Source organism: Fusarium falciforme, chromosome 5, assembly GCF_026873545.1.
Source record: "Fusarium falciforme chromosome 5, complete sequence".
Classification (NCBI taxonomy): domain Eukaryota; kingdom Fungi; phylum Ascomycota; class Sordariomycetes; order Hypocreales; family Nectriaceae; genus Fusarium; species Fusarium falciforme.
The window spans coordinates 3,611,408-3,628,342 of NC_070548.1; the positions used below are offsets into that span (position 1 = coordinate 3,611,408).

Below are 16,935 nucleotides of genomic sequence, written 5' to 3' on the forward strand. Positions count from 1 at the left end.
CTCTTCCCTGGCGCTTCCATCCCGCAAGTGAAGGGTCCTGCCAGCAGTCACAATCACTGGGCTCCAAGTCAGGCTGTGAGAATAGCTCATGGCATTTACGGCAAAGCTGGTCGGGTTGCGTCATCGCAACATACGAGGTTGGCTTGTTTGGCAAACTAATGAAAGGGCAGGCTACAGTGGAAAAGGTGAGATAAGGGTGGGTTTGTGACCAGAGTTAAGAATAGCTGCATTTGAGAGTGATCAACAGGTTCTAGCCCATCAGTCCCAGTCACGTGCATCCCATCAAGAGAAGGCTTCATGGCCAGGTCTTTAGATGCAAACTGATGTTTCCTCTATTCATGATCCTATTCATCAATTGAAGCGACGAATACTGCCAATCCTACAAGTAAAACTTGCCCTTCTGTACCTTGCCAACCACCACATCCTCCATCGGGGCCGCCAACGCAATCCGACCAATCTCTGCATGAGGCTCAACATCGCCTAGCATCACCTTGACCTCCTTCATCTTGGCCATCTTGTCATCACCACTCATGAATGACGAGTGCTTGATATCGTCACATCGGTTGTCCAGCATGCCTAGCGCAAGCGATCCCAGGACCTCAGGGACCAGTATCCTGAAGCGAACAACAATGGCAGCTATGGCTACGCCAAAGAGGATCGTGGATGATGCTAGCAGCATGATCAACCATAGTGCGCTGTATTGTATAATCTCGTCCCGAGTGTACGTGTCCCTATTGACGAAGCTGACGGAAAGGTTGTTTACGTTTTCCTCGGTGAAGCCCCCCGCCACATCTCCTGGATGGATACCTAGCAACAGTTGCGAGTTTATCAGGTGCGAAAGACGAGTCTCAAACGTCGCACGCGGGAGTGAAGCAGGTTCAGTCCTGTTCTTTGCTGAGAGCGCGTTGAAGGGGTCAGTGAGGTAGACAATGGTGGGAGTCTGCCCGCCACTGTTGTATGATCCCGGAAACATGTTGGCAAAGAGATTCACGAAGCCCTCCGGGTCATGAAAGTTGTATCTTAGATCGAGCGCAGTCCAGTTGCCATGCCGTGGCGGCTTCGGCGATCGTCGTACAGAGGACAGCGAGCACAATGTGCCCTGGCAGTCCATCTTGACGTCGACATATGTCGTGTACAGGTGGCATTCCGCGTATGAGTGTGCCTGTTGCCCGAAAGTGCGAGACTCCCATACAAAGACGCGGGCTGTACGATCCTTGCCTGAGCGATACTTTTCGCCCAGACTTTCGATGTCATCCCAACACGGTTGGGAGATGCTGACCCTCAAGGTGTATTCAGGCTGAACGGTGGTCCAATTACAGTTGATTCTGTCGCTCGAGTTGAAGTTTGGTATAATCGTGGTAAAGTTGTACCGAGGATTCACTTTGAGGGTAGTACATTCGGGGTTGACGTAGGATGCCGAAAAGGTGAAGGAATGGTTCTCTTTGCTGGGGAGCGATACCACAGGAACCCCGACAAGCGCCGAGTAGTCGATATCCTTGATCTTTGAGACATCGACCCAGTTTGTGTCCGAGGCACTTTCGGTGAGCCTCTCGATCATAGGGACACGAATGTTTCCCCAGAGATCTTGGCTTCTGCCCTGCAGCAATCGCGCCGATATCATGGTCGCGACGACGGGCGGGACCAACATCCTCCTAGCCTGCGCCGTGTCGCTAGCAGTCAACATGTACCTGAATGGAGCAAACGTGTCCAGCACCGTCAGATTGCCTGTGCCGTTTCGGAACGCCTGGTCGGCGCTTATCGCCCGCAGCGCAGCCTGGCTACCCAGGGGCGACAGGCACCACAGCACAAGAATAGCGATGGCGAGGATGTTGAATGCCTTGAGCCGGGCTTGCGTGAAGATTGCTTCAGCTACCGTGTGGCTGCCGACGAGTTGCTCAATCAGCCCGATACGAGTGCCGTTCTGAAGCCGCCAGGTTGCAAACGTCTTTAAAGCAGCGCCGGCAATGGCGGCGAAGAGAACGGGGAATACGGTTGGACCCTATCATGGTAAGTTACTATGAAGCTATTTGGAAGAAATGAACATACATATTTGGCCATATCAAGCAAGAGTTTGCCCGTCGAGCCTGGCGTGGCTGGGGCTCCATCGTTCATGTATATCAGGCCGCCAAAGAGAACAAAGACCAGAGCGGCAATGGCAAGGACGAGATCGATGAGGGTGGTGAGGAGCCTTTTGAAAGCCCAGGGCCCCTCCAATTGACCCGGTTCAGTTTGCTCTGGCTTGTCCTTGTGCATCTTATCGAGCTGGGGTGAGGAGAAGGCAATTGACAACTAAATCGAGTCAGAGAAGGAAATGTACATAGAGAAGAAAGCATCCGTCGAGAAACAAGAAACCTCCAGGTTATTTATCTACCTCCATCACTCGGCTGTGGATGTTTTCTCAAAACCAGGCTGCCAAGAAGCTGAGAATGAGAGGCCGACTGGTACAACCCACAAACCCACACGATTGGATGCATATTGCTGCGGGCGCCCATCACGAGACACGGGTTGGCGGTTCTGTATACTGTTTGATTCGAAAGCCTAGATGCAGAGCAGAAGCCGGTGAGATGCCGTGGAGAGCGCCTCAACCTGTGTGTTGCAGTTCCGGCGGCAATGCGAGGTAAGTTGGTCATTACTCAAAGCCATCTCCATGTTTTCAAGGAGATATCCGCATCCTAGATGTTGCTCAATACGATTTGGATTTTGTTTAGTTGCAAGATAGGCAGGAATACCTAAACGCTTGGTTGATTAGCCAGCGCCAACTGGTGAATGAGCCGTGTTCCCCCTTCGCACCTTACAAAATCACAAAGCCGGCTCGCACAGCCTCCCAGGAGGTGCCTGGTCAACAACCTTCGCACCGAATTCTCACCCACTCTGCTACCTTTCTTAATCCCAAACCCCTACTTTAGTCCAGCTTACCTCATGAACTCCCGGATGTTCCTCTTCGCCGCCCTGCAGTGTTCGGCATTGTGGATGCTGAACCCAAGATACTCCTCCAAAAATTTCTGCGAGTTCCCGAATTGAAGCCCGATCTCTTCGAGCTCGTCGTCGGAGAAGTAATGGTCGATAAGGTGAGAATCAGCGTGAGCATGCTTATCCAATTCTTGAGACTCCTTCTCCTTGGCCATTGTCATCCTAATAATGTCTCTTCCTTCCTTGCGCTCCTCATCATCGTAGATGCTCAGTCCATATGCTGCTAGAAACTTGAACTCGTTTCCCCAGTGCTCCTTGAGCCACGCCCTCTCGGAATCGCTTAGAAAAGCTCCAGCTTCCGCTTTGGAGACTTCAACACGCACTCTTTCGTTCTCGGGCCAGTACAAGCCGATCATGTAACCCTTTCCCTCATCCAGGGGACAAGAGCCGAGCCTAGCACCGCGAGGTGGTCCGCCTAGGTTTAGAATGTAGAAGATCTTGGATCCCCGCTCAAAGTAGGCGCAGGGTCGACCTTGATCGTCTCTCAGGGTCTGAACATCGTCGGCGAAGTTCATACCATCCGTACCATCGATATTGTAATCGCTAAAGATCGGTCCCCCTATGCCGTTGCAAGCAGCATCTGGGAAGTGCAGCACATTCCTCAGGAATATCTCTCCACGATCTCCGTTCGACAGGTCGACAGGGAGCATCATGTTTCCCACGCCAATGGCTTCAAGCTTCACACCCCACCCCACGAGTCCGTGAGCCAGGTCTTGAATGGAGTGTAGACATCGCCGAACCAATGACGGTCACAGGCAACGCTATAGAAAGGTTCAGCGGGGCTCTTGTAGAGGGTGGAGGGTCAGTACATACTGAGCAGTACTAGTCGGGGTGAAGACCCAAGTGGGACAGACAGGAGGCATCTCGGTAGGTTGCTCAGGCTGTTGTTGAGGCAGCTAGGTTCCTCTTTGCCGGCGACGACGATGATTTTCACGAAAAGATCCCACATGAGCGCCTGCTAAGTCGTTGACCCGTCGGCCCAAGGTAGCTCCTCAAGCGCTCGTCTAGCGACCTTGCTCTCCGCACGTAATCGACGCTTTGCTTTTATACCCAGCTTTATATTCGGCTTTGGTGATGTGGAAGTGACCGGCGGTGTGTCAGTCCAGACAGGTAAATCACACGGGGCATGCGCAACAGCCTCAAGGTAACGAAATAACTCTTCATCGCCAGGCTAAGCAGTCCCCTGCACCATCTGATCATCGCGAGCAGCAATCATTAGCAAAGCTTTAAGCACAAAATGAGTGTCGTTCCCAGCAGCGTAGAGTTTCGCATAACCAATCCCAAGCTCGTCGAGGAGCTTCTCAACGCTGTACCGATAGGACAGGTGTAGAGGAAACTGCGCGGCCTTGACCGTATCCAAGACGTAAGAGGCTCGGTCCACAATCTTGGGGTCGATATTGTTGAGAACTTTAACATCCTCCCCAACCCCATGTGCGACTAAGACGTAATCGCGGTCCTTGGTGAGCAAAGAAATCCGCGATGTAAAGTCGTCGAGTGTCATTAACTCCGTCTCTCCAAAGAGGAAGCTCTTGGCGGCCCACTTGCACGGCCGCGAATCCCTATTGATAAATTGGTAAGACGTGATGGCATAGCGAGGATCATCCAGCTTCTGCACGAGACACCGAGTGTCAAAAATTGACACGCCAATGTGGAAACTCTGCTCAGGGGATATGGCTTCGTAACCTCCTCCCGTGTCGACATCAACAGACACGAGCAAAGCGTCCTTGAACAAAGTGCCGGGTAGGTATTGTCCAATCCGGGGTGGGCTATATGGCGAGGTTTGAATGGTCTCGAGGCGATACCCCAGGGTTGTCGAAGAGCAATATTCTCCTCGCGGAGAATTCCAGTGTGCGGTTGAAACACAGAGGCTATGGCTAATAAAAACCGTGTAGAGAATGCGATGTACAAGGTAAGTTGAATTAACAGGATGCTTTCTTGACGGAGTGACGTGGCTTGTCATAGGCCTCCTCATCCGAGCTTATCCCTCATTACATCCTCCATCATACGGCATGGATTGAGGCCCTTGACATCAACAACAGTGAGAGATATAGAGGCATGCCTTTGACTTATCATGCATTCATTCATTAATAATTCAGCTAAAGACCCAACTCCGCTATATCCCATGCATGATCCAAGTTATCCCAACTCCTCGCACCAAGGGTATCAGCGCCCCATGCTAGAGCCAGCCAGCGCCCGTCATGGCCAAAAAAGCTCCCATACACAGTAGTATATATCGAGATGCTTCATCCAAATCTCGCTTGTCCAATGCCTATCCAGAATGTCGCGGTTTAGTTCCATCTCTTTCTCTCATTTACCTCCTCGTCTTGGGCCGTCCCCATCACACGGGTCGCCTTTGAGCAGCCCGACCCGGCGATCGTGTTCACTTCGCAATTGCTTGTCTCCAGTCGGCACAAGAGTCTTCTCTTCCAACCTCTCCTCGAATGCCGGATCGCCTGCTCGGAACTTTTCCCGTATTCCCTCAACGCCTGGAGGCGGAGGTGGCGCTACAGCTTCGATGACCTCATCAGGCCAGAGAATTCGGCGTGCTTCCTCCACTGTGAGCGGCGGCTCATCGATCTCCTCGTTATGGTCAACCGTCGGTTTTGCAGGAGAGGCCGCAACCGGCGGTGGTAGATCCACGGGTGCCTGTCGTGGCGTAGTTGGGGTTCCGCTCCTCGTAGATCTTGAAGTAGGTGTTTCAGGTCGTGGCCGTGGTGTCCGCACGGGGCTGCCCGCGCTCACCACGGATGGCTCTGCAGATCCCTGGCGATCAGGCCCTCTCGAGAACGAACTCCTGGGCACCGACCGCTGAACGGATGGTGCTTGTGACGAGTATAGGCTATCATCATCAGAGTCTGTGTATTCCACATCGTCATCGTCGCCTTCTGTCATAATGGTCATGGCGTCCGCCGTATCACCTGCCGTTGTCTTGAGGATATCTGATTCCTCCTTGAGCACCTTTTCTTCATTGGTGTTGATAGTGATCGGAATGTGTTGTCTTGCCCCTGCTCGTTTCCGGTCCATGCGCAAGATGTTCCTCATCAAGAAGAGCTCGTGCTTCTTGAACGTCTCGTAATAGGCCCGGTTGATCATAGCAGCCGCATGAAGATCCTCCAATTCCCCAAGTTCGCACATGACGCGGAGCCGAATGATCTCGGGAAACTCGGTTGCAACACTGTATCCCGGGTCATTCGCAGCCATGCCACTTAATCCCTTGTTGAGCTGTGTCTGCGGTTCCCGTTCACGGTGTTTCGAGAGAGCCCAGCCATGGCTCTTGCCGCTAATGTCAAATAGCGTCAGGCCCAGCACGCTGTTGTAGATGTCGTTGATAGACGACCGAAAAGCCGGGCCCAGATCGCACACACCACGGTGAACAGGGGTTGGCGGTGCCGGTACCCTCCTCAATGCATCAACCATCTGAGCCAAACTCCTAGGCTGCGGTTGCGACTCGGGGAGGTGATTCAGTACTCTTGGTCGCATGATGTGCGGCAACAGACCCATCTCATTATAAACCAGCATCAACCAGCCTAGATTTGTTGCGTCACACCAATGGCTGCCCTTGGGACATCTGGGTGTACTCGTAAGCATCATGGGTGTCACTATATCGGATGATATGCTGTTTGCCTCCGTTGGTGAGCCCCCTGGCTCAACTGAAGTGTGCGTTGGGGCTCTGAGGTATTCTTGAATGGCATTGACACAACAGTCATGAACCTGGGCGACTTTGGCGCATCGGACGGCCCAAATCTTGTCCTTAATCTTCTGCGGCCAAGGCTTAGCCTGCAGCTCCTTTTCGTCAACCAGATTGAGAATCGTGGTCTTGGACATTCGTGAGAAGAGTTGTCGTAACCCAAAGGCATAGCTGATCACCAAAAGTCCGTCAGGCATGTCGTCGGCACCCTTGTGCATCCATTGGGGCATCCATAGATGTTCCACGACAAGCTCCAGAGGCGATGTGCTCTTGTATCTCATACAGCACTCAGCGATGGCGACGAATTGCTCGAAACTGATTTCCTTGGGCACTCTCTCATTGTGCATGTGTGCTGCGTGCAACAGGATCTCGAGAGAACTCAGGCGATTAAGCTCAACTTGTGGCATGCGGTATAGCTTGACCTCTGATCCGTCCTTGCAAAAGTACTTTGTCGGGGGAGACGGTAATAGTGTCGAGAGATCGTCGTCGTCATTAGGGTGTAAATTACTAGAATGTCCCGAAAACATGCGAGCGAAGATGGGTGAAGTCTCAGCTAACATATAAGACGATACTCGAAATCGAAGTGCTGGGTCATTAAGACCACATTCGGGAGCGGTGTTTGCGAATTCAAGAACAGCATCGCCTCGCTGCGAGATGACATACTCGTTGATGGTGCGGTCGGGAGAGATGCCCGATTCGCCGGATTGAAGCATTTGTCGGATCTCGGTCAACTCTTGCTTGATTCTTTCGTAGTTATAGAATCGCATCTCGTATTTGGGGAACTACAACTAGTCAGACAGTGTTCGCCATGGTGAACGGCTCAGTAAACTCACGAATTGAGGGTCTGGCGACATGACCCGAGTCACACTGGCATTGCGCATGCGCGCAACGGCCTCCTTACGGAAAGGCTTGTTTGTAAACAGTGCCTCTACCATCTCTGGTGTCGCCTCGCGCTCATTATTCTTGTACGTCTCGATCAGACTCGTTCGGCATGCTTCGGCGAGGGACTCGAGGTAGTTCTTCCAGTCGCGGACGGCCGTAAGCCAGGCGTCATTCTGGTGAATGCTCTTAACAGCACTCCCAGAAACAACCTCGGCCAAACTCCTCCCGCTAAAGGAACTCCTTGTATCGTATATGTGACCGGGACTGCGGGGAGACTCGACGGATGAGTCGCGACGGTTCAGAGCTTCGCCCCCGCCGCGAACATCGCGGGCGCGGCGGAGCTCGTCTGTGAGGATTTGTCGGCATAGCGTAGCGCATTGCTCCTTGACCTTTCTGAGGTCATTATAGGCGGCGTCGACGTGGTCGGGTGAGGAGGGGATGTTGCGCGGCATGCGCCCGATCAGACTCTGAAGCTGGCGGATGTTGGATTCTTGGGTTTCGAGGGGATTGGCGGAATGGGACTCGGGAGATTTGGGATTGAGACCTAGGTCTGAAGTGCTCGTGTCGGGTGCATGTTGACTTATTATCTTGATCTGTCGCATGGCACACATTAGTCGGGTTCTCTGAGCCAAGCATCGCTCTGACATACCCCTCTCCTTGGGATCTTGTTGATCAGAGAGTTCCATTTCCGCCCAACGCCCGGGGGAGGGCCATCGCTTGAAGTCCTCGAGACCATGTCGACCCTCATAGATATGTTGGAGTGTTTATCGCCGGAAGGAACGGAAGCCCGGTGGGATCGCATCAGGCCTCGAGGACTTGCACAGCTTCAGTGCCGGCGCGAGACCACTGCATTGTAGCCACCGTGAGGAAGCGAGGCCTCTCCGGGACGAGAGGGGCCGGAAGACTGCTAGAGTCTGCCCGTGTGATCCCGTGACTATCGTATCTTTGTGTTTTCAGCGTTGTTCGGTGGCAACGCAGTGAGAGGAGAGGCCGTCGAGCCGGGGTCGTCGGATCGTGGGCGCAGGAGGGACGGGGACTGATAATCGCTAGTTATCGGCGGTCGCTGCAACCCCACAGTCTCCGGGGATATGGGTCGCGATGAAGCAAGCGGCAAGGCTGACAGGGTCTATGAAAGACGGCAGAATGCTCCCAACAGCAAGATACTCGCTTGTCGAGGAGAAATACGGCAGCCAAAAGGTCAGGTCGGGCTTCGGCTATTGTCGTCGTTTCCAAAGGACCGGGCCTGGGCTGAGCGGAAGGCGGAGAGAGCAGGTGCTAGGTAAAGGTCGCTAACTAGCGGGCTTGGTGAGACTGGGGTTGAAAACCGGGGCGATTAACTGGAGTAGGACTATCGACTGTCCGGACTCTGTTAGCGGCCGCGCGACGACGACGAGGCTTCAAGATGCGCAAGGACACGCGTTTGTAGATGCACGCGCTGCGGGTGGGATGAGACGGGGGTGAGTGAAAGAGGAGAGGATCGGAGCTGAGATGAGATGGATGGTGAGCGCGGCTGGATGACTTCTCGGCTCGTACTGTATGGATTGTGACGTATGGCGTGGAAGCCGGGGGTTCGACTGGGGTGGAGGCACAGTGCTTGGCTCAATCGACACAGTACCGTCCGTTCCTCTAGGACTGAAACCAATAAACATACAACGACTGTATGAAGGACCCTAGAACTTTATATCCTTCGAGATGCCTTAATAGACGATCCGTGGGGTTTCGTCGAAGGGGGGGCAGCCGTTTATTCTGTGGAGTACAGGCTGCCGGCTCTTGCTGCTCTGCAACGAAAAGAGCCAAGACAATTGGGGGGGGAGGAGACGTTCAAGTTCTAGGTCACGAGACTGCCCTGATCCGTATCTGCAGCTCTCAATGACAAGTGTCGTTTAACTAATGCAGAGCTACGTTTAGAATATCTCGTCTCTTGTTTCTTTACTCTGCGGTATACATGATTGTTCACTCTAACATGTGCTCCTCGGCTTGCCGTCATGGCTCGTGAAAGCTCCACCACGATGGATCGTGGACTAGACCTGGCCAGCTCACGGTCAAGGTACCCGCCAGAGCCTCGTGTCAACGAGACAGCCTCAGACAGGGTTGCAGAAATAGGTGTATCAAGTATTCAATACAGGCATTCTCGTATTTCGTATTCACTCGACTTGAAAGATGCCTTGTCGTATCCAAGGCAGCTCTTACATGCACCTCGTCCAAATAACATCACAATCACCTGCTGGCCTCACTCCAGCTCAGACAACCGTCACAGCCCTAGTTTCAACTTTTCACAAATACTAAGACCAGAAACTGCCTCGCTGAAACACAATGTCTCATATCTCACCCCTCCATCTCAACCAGATCTCCCAACGCCCTCTCGTAACCCCTGCCAACGCCCACTTTTAGGCTCCGACATAAAAACGATGCTGATTCCTCAGAACTTCCCGTCCGCCCTGTCTCTTCTCCAGACTTTTGCGAGGTCCTCTTGTCTGGGGTTTGGCAGCACTATTTTTGGAGTGCCGGTCTGTCTACCGGGTCGTTCGTGGGGCTGGCAGGTGGGCGGGCCAGGAGGTGTTTGGGGGCCGGATCATGGGTGAAGCCAGGCACCATGGTGATATGCCTCAGAATGGAAATCTGACTATGGCGCAGAGGGCTTCCATTGGTACGTATGAGCATGGATCAAAAGATCAACACGATATCTCGCGAATAGAGCTGAGCCTTAACCCGAGGATTCTCACTGTGCCTTGAAATAGGAACAAATATCGTGAGATATAGGGTGAATGTGGAATACGACAGATTAGGCAACGAAACCAATTATTCCTAGGCGATGCTTATGACATTAATGTGTCAATTATTGGATCAGGTTTTACTTTCCTTCTTATCCCTTATCCTATCTAAGAGAGCATTTCTGTGGTATATTTGTCATATGGATCCCAATTACAGCTCAATCACACACATCACCAAAGTACATAGGTAGCACAATATGGCACAGCAACAAGCGGCTTGAAAGACCTGGATATACAAAACCATGCCATAATTCTCATTCTGATTCATAACCGTCCATGAAATCCCACCCCAAAATACCTTCAAACCGCCTCATCCCCAAACACAAACACGACTCTCCCCTTCTCCTTACTCTTCCACCCCTCCTCAACATCCTCCATCTTGACCCTTCGAATCCCCTCATCGCCCTCCCCGACAAGCACGTTCAGCATCCCCGGCACCTCGGCCGCGTACTCCTCCAGCTTCCAGGCCCCCGGTCCCGCACCCCGGACACTGACGTCTCGTCGTCGGAGGCCCGCTGCGGGGATCTCGGCTCCGTCGCCGGCCATGGCGCCGATCCCTACCCATGTGAGGGCGTTCTTTGCTGAGGCTGTTGAGGCGCTTGTTAAGTATGCTGCTGGCCATGGACCGTAGAGGTAATCAAGTACCACGTCAGCGTCCGCCGCTGCGGAAAAGTCGGTGGATGTAGGCGGATCTTGAAGAACGATGGTCGAGTCGAGAGGAAGTGCGGCGAGAGCATCCTTATTGCGAGCCGCGCCGACGACTTGTGTTGCTCCGAGAGTGCGGGCAACTTTGATGGCGATTTTCCCGCTTGCACTCGTAGCTCCCATGATGAGGACCTTCCAAGGCTTTCCCTCCTTGCCTTTCCTATCCTTGAGAAAATCTACTCGCTTCTTAAGTCCCATCCAGCTACTCATGACAGGGTTCATAAGCGCAGCCGCAACAACAGGATCAACACCATCAGGCAGCTCCGTAACATCCTCAACAGGAACATTGACAATCTCAGCAAAGGTGCCTTCACCAGTGGTGAGAGTGGTAAAGTAGGACTTCTTCCCCGTCGAGACGTTGACGCCGACGCCGTCGACTCCGGGGACGTGGGGGAGAGAGGTCGAGGTGTAGTGCTTGCCCGCGGCTCGGGTGCGGACGAGTTGGTGAAGGCCTGTAGCGAGGACTCGAATCTCGACTTCTTCCTCGTGGATGGGAGCGGGAGGAGGGAGGATCCTCATGGGCTTTGGTACAGCGCCCCATTCCGCGACTTCAGCAGAAAGCATACTCATTGTGAAAGTCGTATCTCGTCCAAGTTTTCAAATTGACAAAGACTGTGACAACCGAAGTAAAAACAAACGAGACAAACCCATCTCTTTATACCCATCCCCTCATTCCATCAAACGTCACCTCCAAACCCAATTCTCCCCGCCCTCAATCCCAGATCCCGCACACGCCGCAATATCCGTCCAACACCCTAGGCACCACTTCAGCCCACCAGCTTTTTGCCTAGCCCACCTTCACACTAAGCCTTACTAATTAAGCCATTCCTTTGATAAGCTCTGACTACAGAGCTTTGTCAAGACACGCAAACGCAACCTTGCAGCTCGCGTACCCAAGGTATTGATGATTCAGATTGTGACTGTTTGCAGCCTGCGACATGGTTAGCTGCAGCGAGGAGATGGCAAGCAACAGTCATCTTGACGGAAGTTCGGCATCATGCCGCTCTCAGCTCGCTCACACACATCGAACTGCCCCGCCCGAGGAAACCTCAAGGGATCTCGAAGAGCCGTGAGACATTGGGAGCGGCTGAATTTGGTGTGACTGGACCAACAAGATAGGGCTGAAATCACGACCAGTTGTTCATCACCGAGCAAGGCACTCATATCATCCCAATTCACCACCATTCTATAGAAACATTCATTCATTAAAACTTTCAGGTATGTCATTTTTGTGCTCCGTTACATCTGTCATGCTTTTTCTGACAACCATCTAAAAACGCTGGTCCCTCCTCTGCCTGTGTAGCCTGTAGATATAAACTGGCTTCCCTCCCTCCCCCCTTCCAGATGGGCTTGTCTCGATGCAATTGCAACTGTATATAAAACGCCTCCCAACCGGCCATGTGTAGAAAGACGCCAACGCCTCTCCTTTCCATCCTTGCTTTGCATCCATCCATTCATCCATCCAGCCGGCCATTCAGTCATTCTTCCATCCATCCCCTCCCCTCCCAGCCTGTCCGCCTTCCATGCCAATCTGTAACTGAACACCACTACCCGATGTGGTATAAGTTGCTGTGATGATGGCTTCCCCCCGACATCAATCGTACACACTTGCTACACATGTCAACATCTTCCACCTATCCGGATCCCATCCAGAATAGTGTCCAACGTGTCCCATTCTCGTCCCGCGAAGCATCCCTGACACGGCGTCGGTGGCTAGGAGCGGCGCCGAGGCTGCGGTCCGTCCTATCCAAAATGGCGATATGCCAGTTGATAAATCAAGCGATCGTCGTCGTCCCGGGCGAAACCCCGTGAGGTGTCCTTGCCACCTTGGGTTGCGTGTCACTACACGAGATATTCCATCGGTAGTTCCCGGTGGCATCCACTTCAACCTCCCTTGCGCTCGGATTCAAGCTTGGGAAGCTGTTCGCCGTTCCCTTGATTTGCGGCATTGTTGGCACCCTTCTTCTTTCCCTTGCCCGCCTTTTGCCAGCCTCCGTCGCTTTCGCTCTTAGCCCCGCGGACGTGGCCGTTCTCTCGGACTCCGTTGACCTTCTGAGACTGCGCAGTGGCTTTCTGGCCCTTTTGAGGCTTCGGTCCATCCTGGGAATCCTGCACTCGCTCGTCAGGCTTCTGGCCTGCCTTGGAACCATCTGCCCGTGATGCCTTGGGGCTGTTCTGTGTAGCTTGCTTGTCTGATTTCAAAGGTCCATCCGGCTTTCGAACCACTGTGGGAGAAGGAGTACGGTTCTCGTACACTGGAGAGAGATGAGCAAAATCTTGACCAACAGGGCGATCAATCCGATGCTCAGCGATGGCGAGATCAAGCGGCGCGATACCATTCTGCTGACGGGACATCAAACGCTGTCGAGTAGAGGGCGACAGACGTGAAGTTCCCGCCACAGGTTCTTGCGCGAGATTAGAGGCCGCCATGTAGTATGTGTTCATCATCAAGATACGCTCTCGGAATGATGGATCATCAGCTGTTGATGGGGCCATATGCGGTGTGGTTCCGTTCGCTACAACAGGAACTTGGTTAGAGACCCCTTGCTTGGCCGTTGCCTCTTCTGGTGCACTTGACGAGACAACTGGGCCGTCAACGGGGTAACTTGGCACACCGTTTCCAACGTTGATCTGGAGAGGGTTCTCAAAGTTGGAAGAGTCTTCTGAAGCATTGCTCTCTGAGCCCGATGGTTGGCGCGGGCTCTGGATGACACTTGTCTTCAGACATGACCCATTGACAACCAAGGGTCGAGAGAGATTCTTGTTCTGGCTTCCAGGGAAAGGGGCCTGTGCAAGTGGCGCCGATGCGGTGCTCGCAGAGAAAGCGCGCGAGTGTCCCAGCGGCGAGGGCGATCGGGATGTCCTTCTCATCCTGCGGTCGAGAATTGTCTGCGGAAGCTGATCTGTCGAGAGTCGTCGACGACCTGGGCTGGAGTTTTGGCTGAGGTCCCCAAAGGCAATACCATTGGAAACAGGCTGCGACTTTTGAGATTGTTTACCGGGGCTAGGGCTCTCTGTCAAGTAGAACGCGGCATACTTGCCCTCTTCCGACTGTGGAGAGTCGGTATGGGCCTTGGGGGTCTCGTCGAAATCTGTGTCGTCAGACATGAAACTCGGGATTGGAACACCATTCATGCTACGAGGGTTGGCAGTGCCATTGACTTGCTGGTTACCAAAGTAGTTCCCAGCTGCCTGCGTTGACGGAGATCGGGATGCGGGCTGAGAGTGTGACCGCAGAGTACCGTTCGTTGAGCCACCTGCCTCATTGTTCGCTCCTGATCGCTGCATGGAACGACGAAAGTCCTGGGTTGCGCCATTGGTACTAGCTGGAGACGAAGGGTACGTTCCGTAGCCACCTGCCTGGGGGAAGAAAGGCCCCCCCAGAGTCATTCCATACAGGGCATACAAATCAGGTCGCAGGGGCGCGCTCAGTGGTGGGTTGTCGAAGGAATTCGTCCTTGAACGGTCCGTGGACTGTTGCTGCTGCTGTTGCTGATTGGAGCCTGTGCTGGTTGACATCCTCTGCTGCTGCTGGTTCATGGCCTGAGCCTGAGCCTGGGCCTGGTGCTGCATAAATGCTGGTGACTGAGAAGCATACAACAGCCGCATGTTCTCCTGGTGATATGCCATCTGGGTCATGAGATCTTGCTGTGTATACTGGAACTGGAACTGCGGGTTCTGATACCACTGCAGGTCCTGCTGCATGTTGACCTGCGGGATATACACGTTATTGGTGTTGTTGGCATCATATTGGGGAACGCCCGACGATGCTCGCCGATTCCCCCCGTTGTTCCGGTGAAAATTGTTGTTGTGTCGTCCACCGCGGTGGTTTCCACGACCGCCACGTCCAGAATGTGTCTGCGACGAGCTGCGCAGCAGGACAGGCCGAGATTGCGGTGGTGGTCGGGACCAAACTCTCTCCTCCTCTTTGGGAAACACGTACGGTTCGCACGCTTCTTCCAAGTTCGCCACTGAAATCAAGTCGAACGCTCGTCGAAGTTCCATATGCAATCCCCGGAACGAGTACTCGTCGGCCGTGTTCCCGAGGTTACGGGAGGTGTTGAACGGCTCTTCGACGCAGAGTTGGTTGTTAATCGCATAGTGCCACTTCTTTTCATGCTTGGTAACTAGCTTTCCGAGACGGACCGAGAGAACGTGCTTATCGTAGTCAAACTCGTGCGCGTAGAAGCGAAAGAACTGGAACAGAAGCTCGGCGACCGATGACTTGTTCTTGTTTCCAAAACCAGACAGCTTCCCGAGATCGTCGGCAAAGTCGGGCATAGTACCGTCCGGCCTGGGAAGCTTGTGTGACAGCTGATGCAGCGCGGGGAGGACGGGAGGGCTTCGGAGCTGCAGGAACGCGATGATCAAGCAAATCCAAGTGTAAGAGCTCAATGTGCCGCCGAACGCTACAAAACGGTCAGCCAGATCTGCGGCAAGAGGAAAAGTGAAACGTACCCGCATCATTGACTATCCTCCTCCGGGTCCAATACTTGACAATCATGGCAAGCTCACGAACTCGAGGGTCGGTGTCTATATATGTTCGAACCATGCGGGTGTTCTCGAGAGCAAGGGTGTTGTTGACATTCATGTCGCAGGCAAGGCCCAATTCAGGATCCCAGATCTTGACAATTGGCACCTTGGCTGCCGAAATGCAGACAACCTTTTCCATTCCCCCTATGCGTTGTCAGCGGGTTACAGTTGGGTGGGCGGGCGAGGCACATACGTCGCGCCAGGAGGTCGGCGATCATGCAAACACCCTCCAATTCGCGCCACGAGGTGGTGATGCAGATATCCACTAGGTCCGGTTAGATGTGGCTTACGGGAAATGCGGAGTCAACAAACCATCAGAGTCATCCGAACAAAGGAGATTTCCAGAAGAACCAAACAGATGAACACGGATGTCGTGTCCAGGCCACTCGTCGTTGAAGATCTTTTCAAGCTTCAGCACCAGCTTCTTGCGGTTCTCCTCGACAGCGGCAGTGGGCAGCAGTCGGTCATAGACTTCTCGCATGTCGGTCGCCAACTTTCGCTCCTCATCCTCGGTCAGCTTGCTTTTTACCGTCTGCAAGTCCAGCTTCTCAAGACGGTCGTTGCCGACCGAATAAGGTATCCTCCTTCTAGAGTTGATCTGGGCCGTCTCATACTTGCAGCCCCCTAATCGCGGTGGCAAAGGCCGCAGCGACGGTAGGGTGCTATTTGTCTCGGAGTAGGCGGATCGAGGAGAGTGATTGTTTGTGCCGGTAGGGGACGGCTCGCGATCCTCAAAGGAAAATTGACGAGCGTGCTGATGAGGCGTCGAGGGCACAGAGCTGGAATGGGACTGAGCCGAGGGCGCGGATCGACGGGGCACAGGCCTCGATGAGTCGGCCGACTGTTTGGAAGGCATCTTGGGCGGAACCTCCATGGAGGTTACAACCGAGCGACTCTTGTCTGAGTTCTGATGTGACCTGCTCCCATGGCCTCCTCCTGTGTTCCCCTTACCGGCGGATGCGTCCTTGAGCGACACCTTGCTAGAAGATCGCGACCTGGGCGCGGCCTGGATATGGGGAGCGGAGACGACGGGAGGGAGCGGCGGCGTCTGCAGGCCGCCTCCGCGGGCGGGCGAGATGAGCTTGTTGTAGTGTAGGAGCTGGGCGTGGTAGATGTTGGACTGCTGGGGGAGGAGAAAGGGGAGGAAGTCGAGATGAGAGTGAAACTGGGTGGCGGCCGGGTCGGGGAAGAAGGAGCCGTCGGCGGCGGGAGCGCTGTGGCTGCTCGTCGTCGAGGCCGTCGTCGAACTCGTCGTGCTCGATGTTATCGTCGAGACCGTGTTCCAAGGACTTGGGGGATAGGGATGTTGAGGTTCGGCCGTTGTGGTCTGGGTGTCCATATGGAGCAGCGAGCGAGCCCCGGGACAGTTTCAAAGGAGTGCGGGGA

General features: G+C 53.8%; 5 protein-coding genes across 5 annotated transcripts; all 5 read right to left on the minus strand.

The window, feature by feature from the left end:
* Positions 1-379: 379 nt before the first annotated feature.
* Positions 380-2,253, minus strand: NCS54_00734900 (HET domain-containing protein; the record flags this gene model as incomplete). The annotated part of the gene is made up of 2 exons (XM_053152780.1): positions 380-1,999; positions 2,047-2,253. The coding sequence occupies 2 exons, from the start codon at positions 2,251-2,253 to the stop codon at positions 380-382; spliced, it is 1,827 nt and encodes a 608-aa protein (XP_053008755.1).
* A 659-nt stretch (positions 2,254-2,912) lies between these two features.
* Positions 2,913-3,919, minus strand: NCS54_00735000 (Hypothetical protein; the record flags this gene model as incomplete). Its single annotated transcript, XM_053152781.1, has 2 exons — positions 2,913-3,682; positions 3,784-3,919. The coding sequence occupies 2 exons, from the start codon at positions 3,917-3,919 to the stop codon at positions 2,913-2,915; spliced, it is 906 nt and encodes a 301-aa protein (XP_053008756.1).
* Positions 3,920-5,277: 1,358 nt separating this feature from the next.
* Positions 5,278-8,342, minus strand: NCS54_00735100 (Hypothetical protein; the record flags this gene model as incomplete). The annotated part of the gene is made up of 3 exons (XM_053152782.1): positions 5,278-7,440; positions 7,492-8,133; positions 8,190-8,342. The coding sequence occupies 3 exons, from the start codon at positions 8,340-8,342 to the stop codon at positions 5,278-5,280; spliced, it is 2,958 nt and encodes a 985-aa protein (XP_053008757.1).
* Positions 8,343-10,611: 2,269 nt separating this feature from the next.
* NCS54_00735200 (Hypothetical protein) lies at positions 10,612-11,586 on the minus strand (the record flags this gene model as incomplete). Its single annotated transcript, XM_053152783.1, has 1 exon — positions 10,612-11,586. The coding sequence occupies one exon, from the start codon at positions 11,584-11,586 to the stop codon at positions 10,612-10,614; it is 975 nt and encodes a 324-aa protein (XP_053008758.1).
* Positions 11,587-12,900: 1,314 nt separating this feature from the next.
* On the minus strand, positions 12,901-16,888 carry NCS54_00735300 (Polynucleotide adenylyltransferase; the record flags this gene model as incomplete). The annotated part of the gene is made up of 4 exons (XM_053152784.1): positions 12,901-15,425; positions 15,475-15,693; positions 15,743-15,814; positions 15,862-16,888. 4 exons carry the CDS (start codon positions 16,886-16,888, stop codon positions 12,901-12,903), a joined length of 3,843 nt encoding a protein of 1,280 aa, XP_053008759.1.
* Positions 16,889-16,935: the final 47 nt, after the last annotated feature.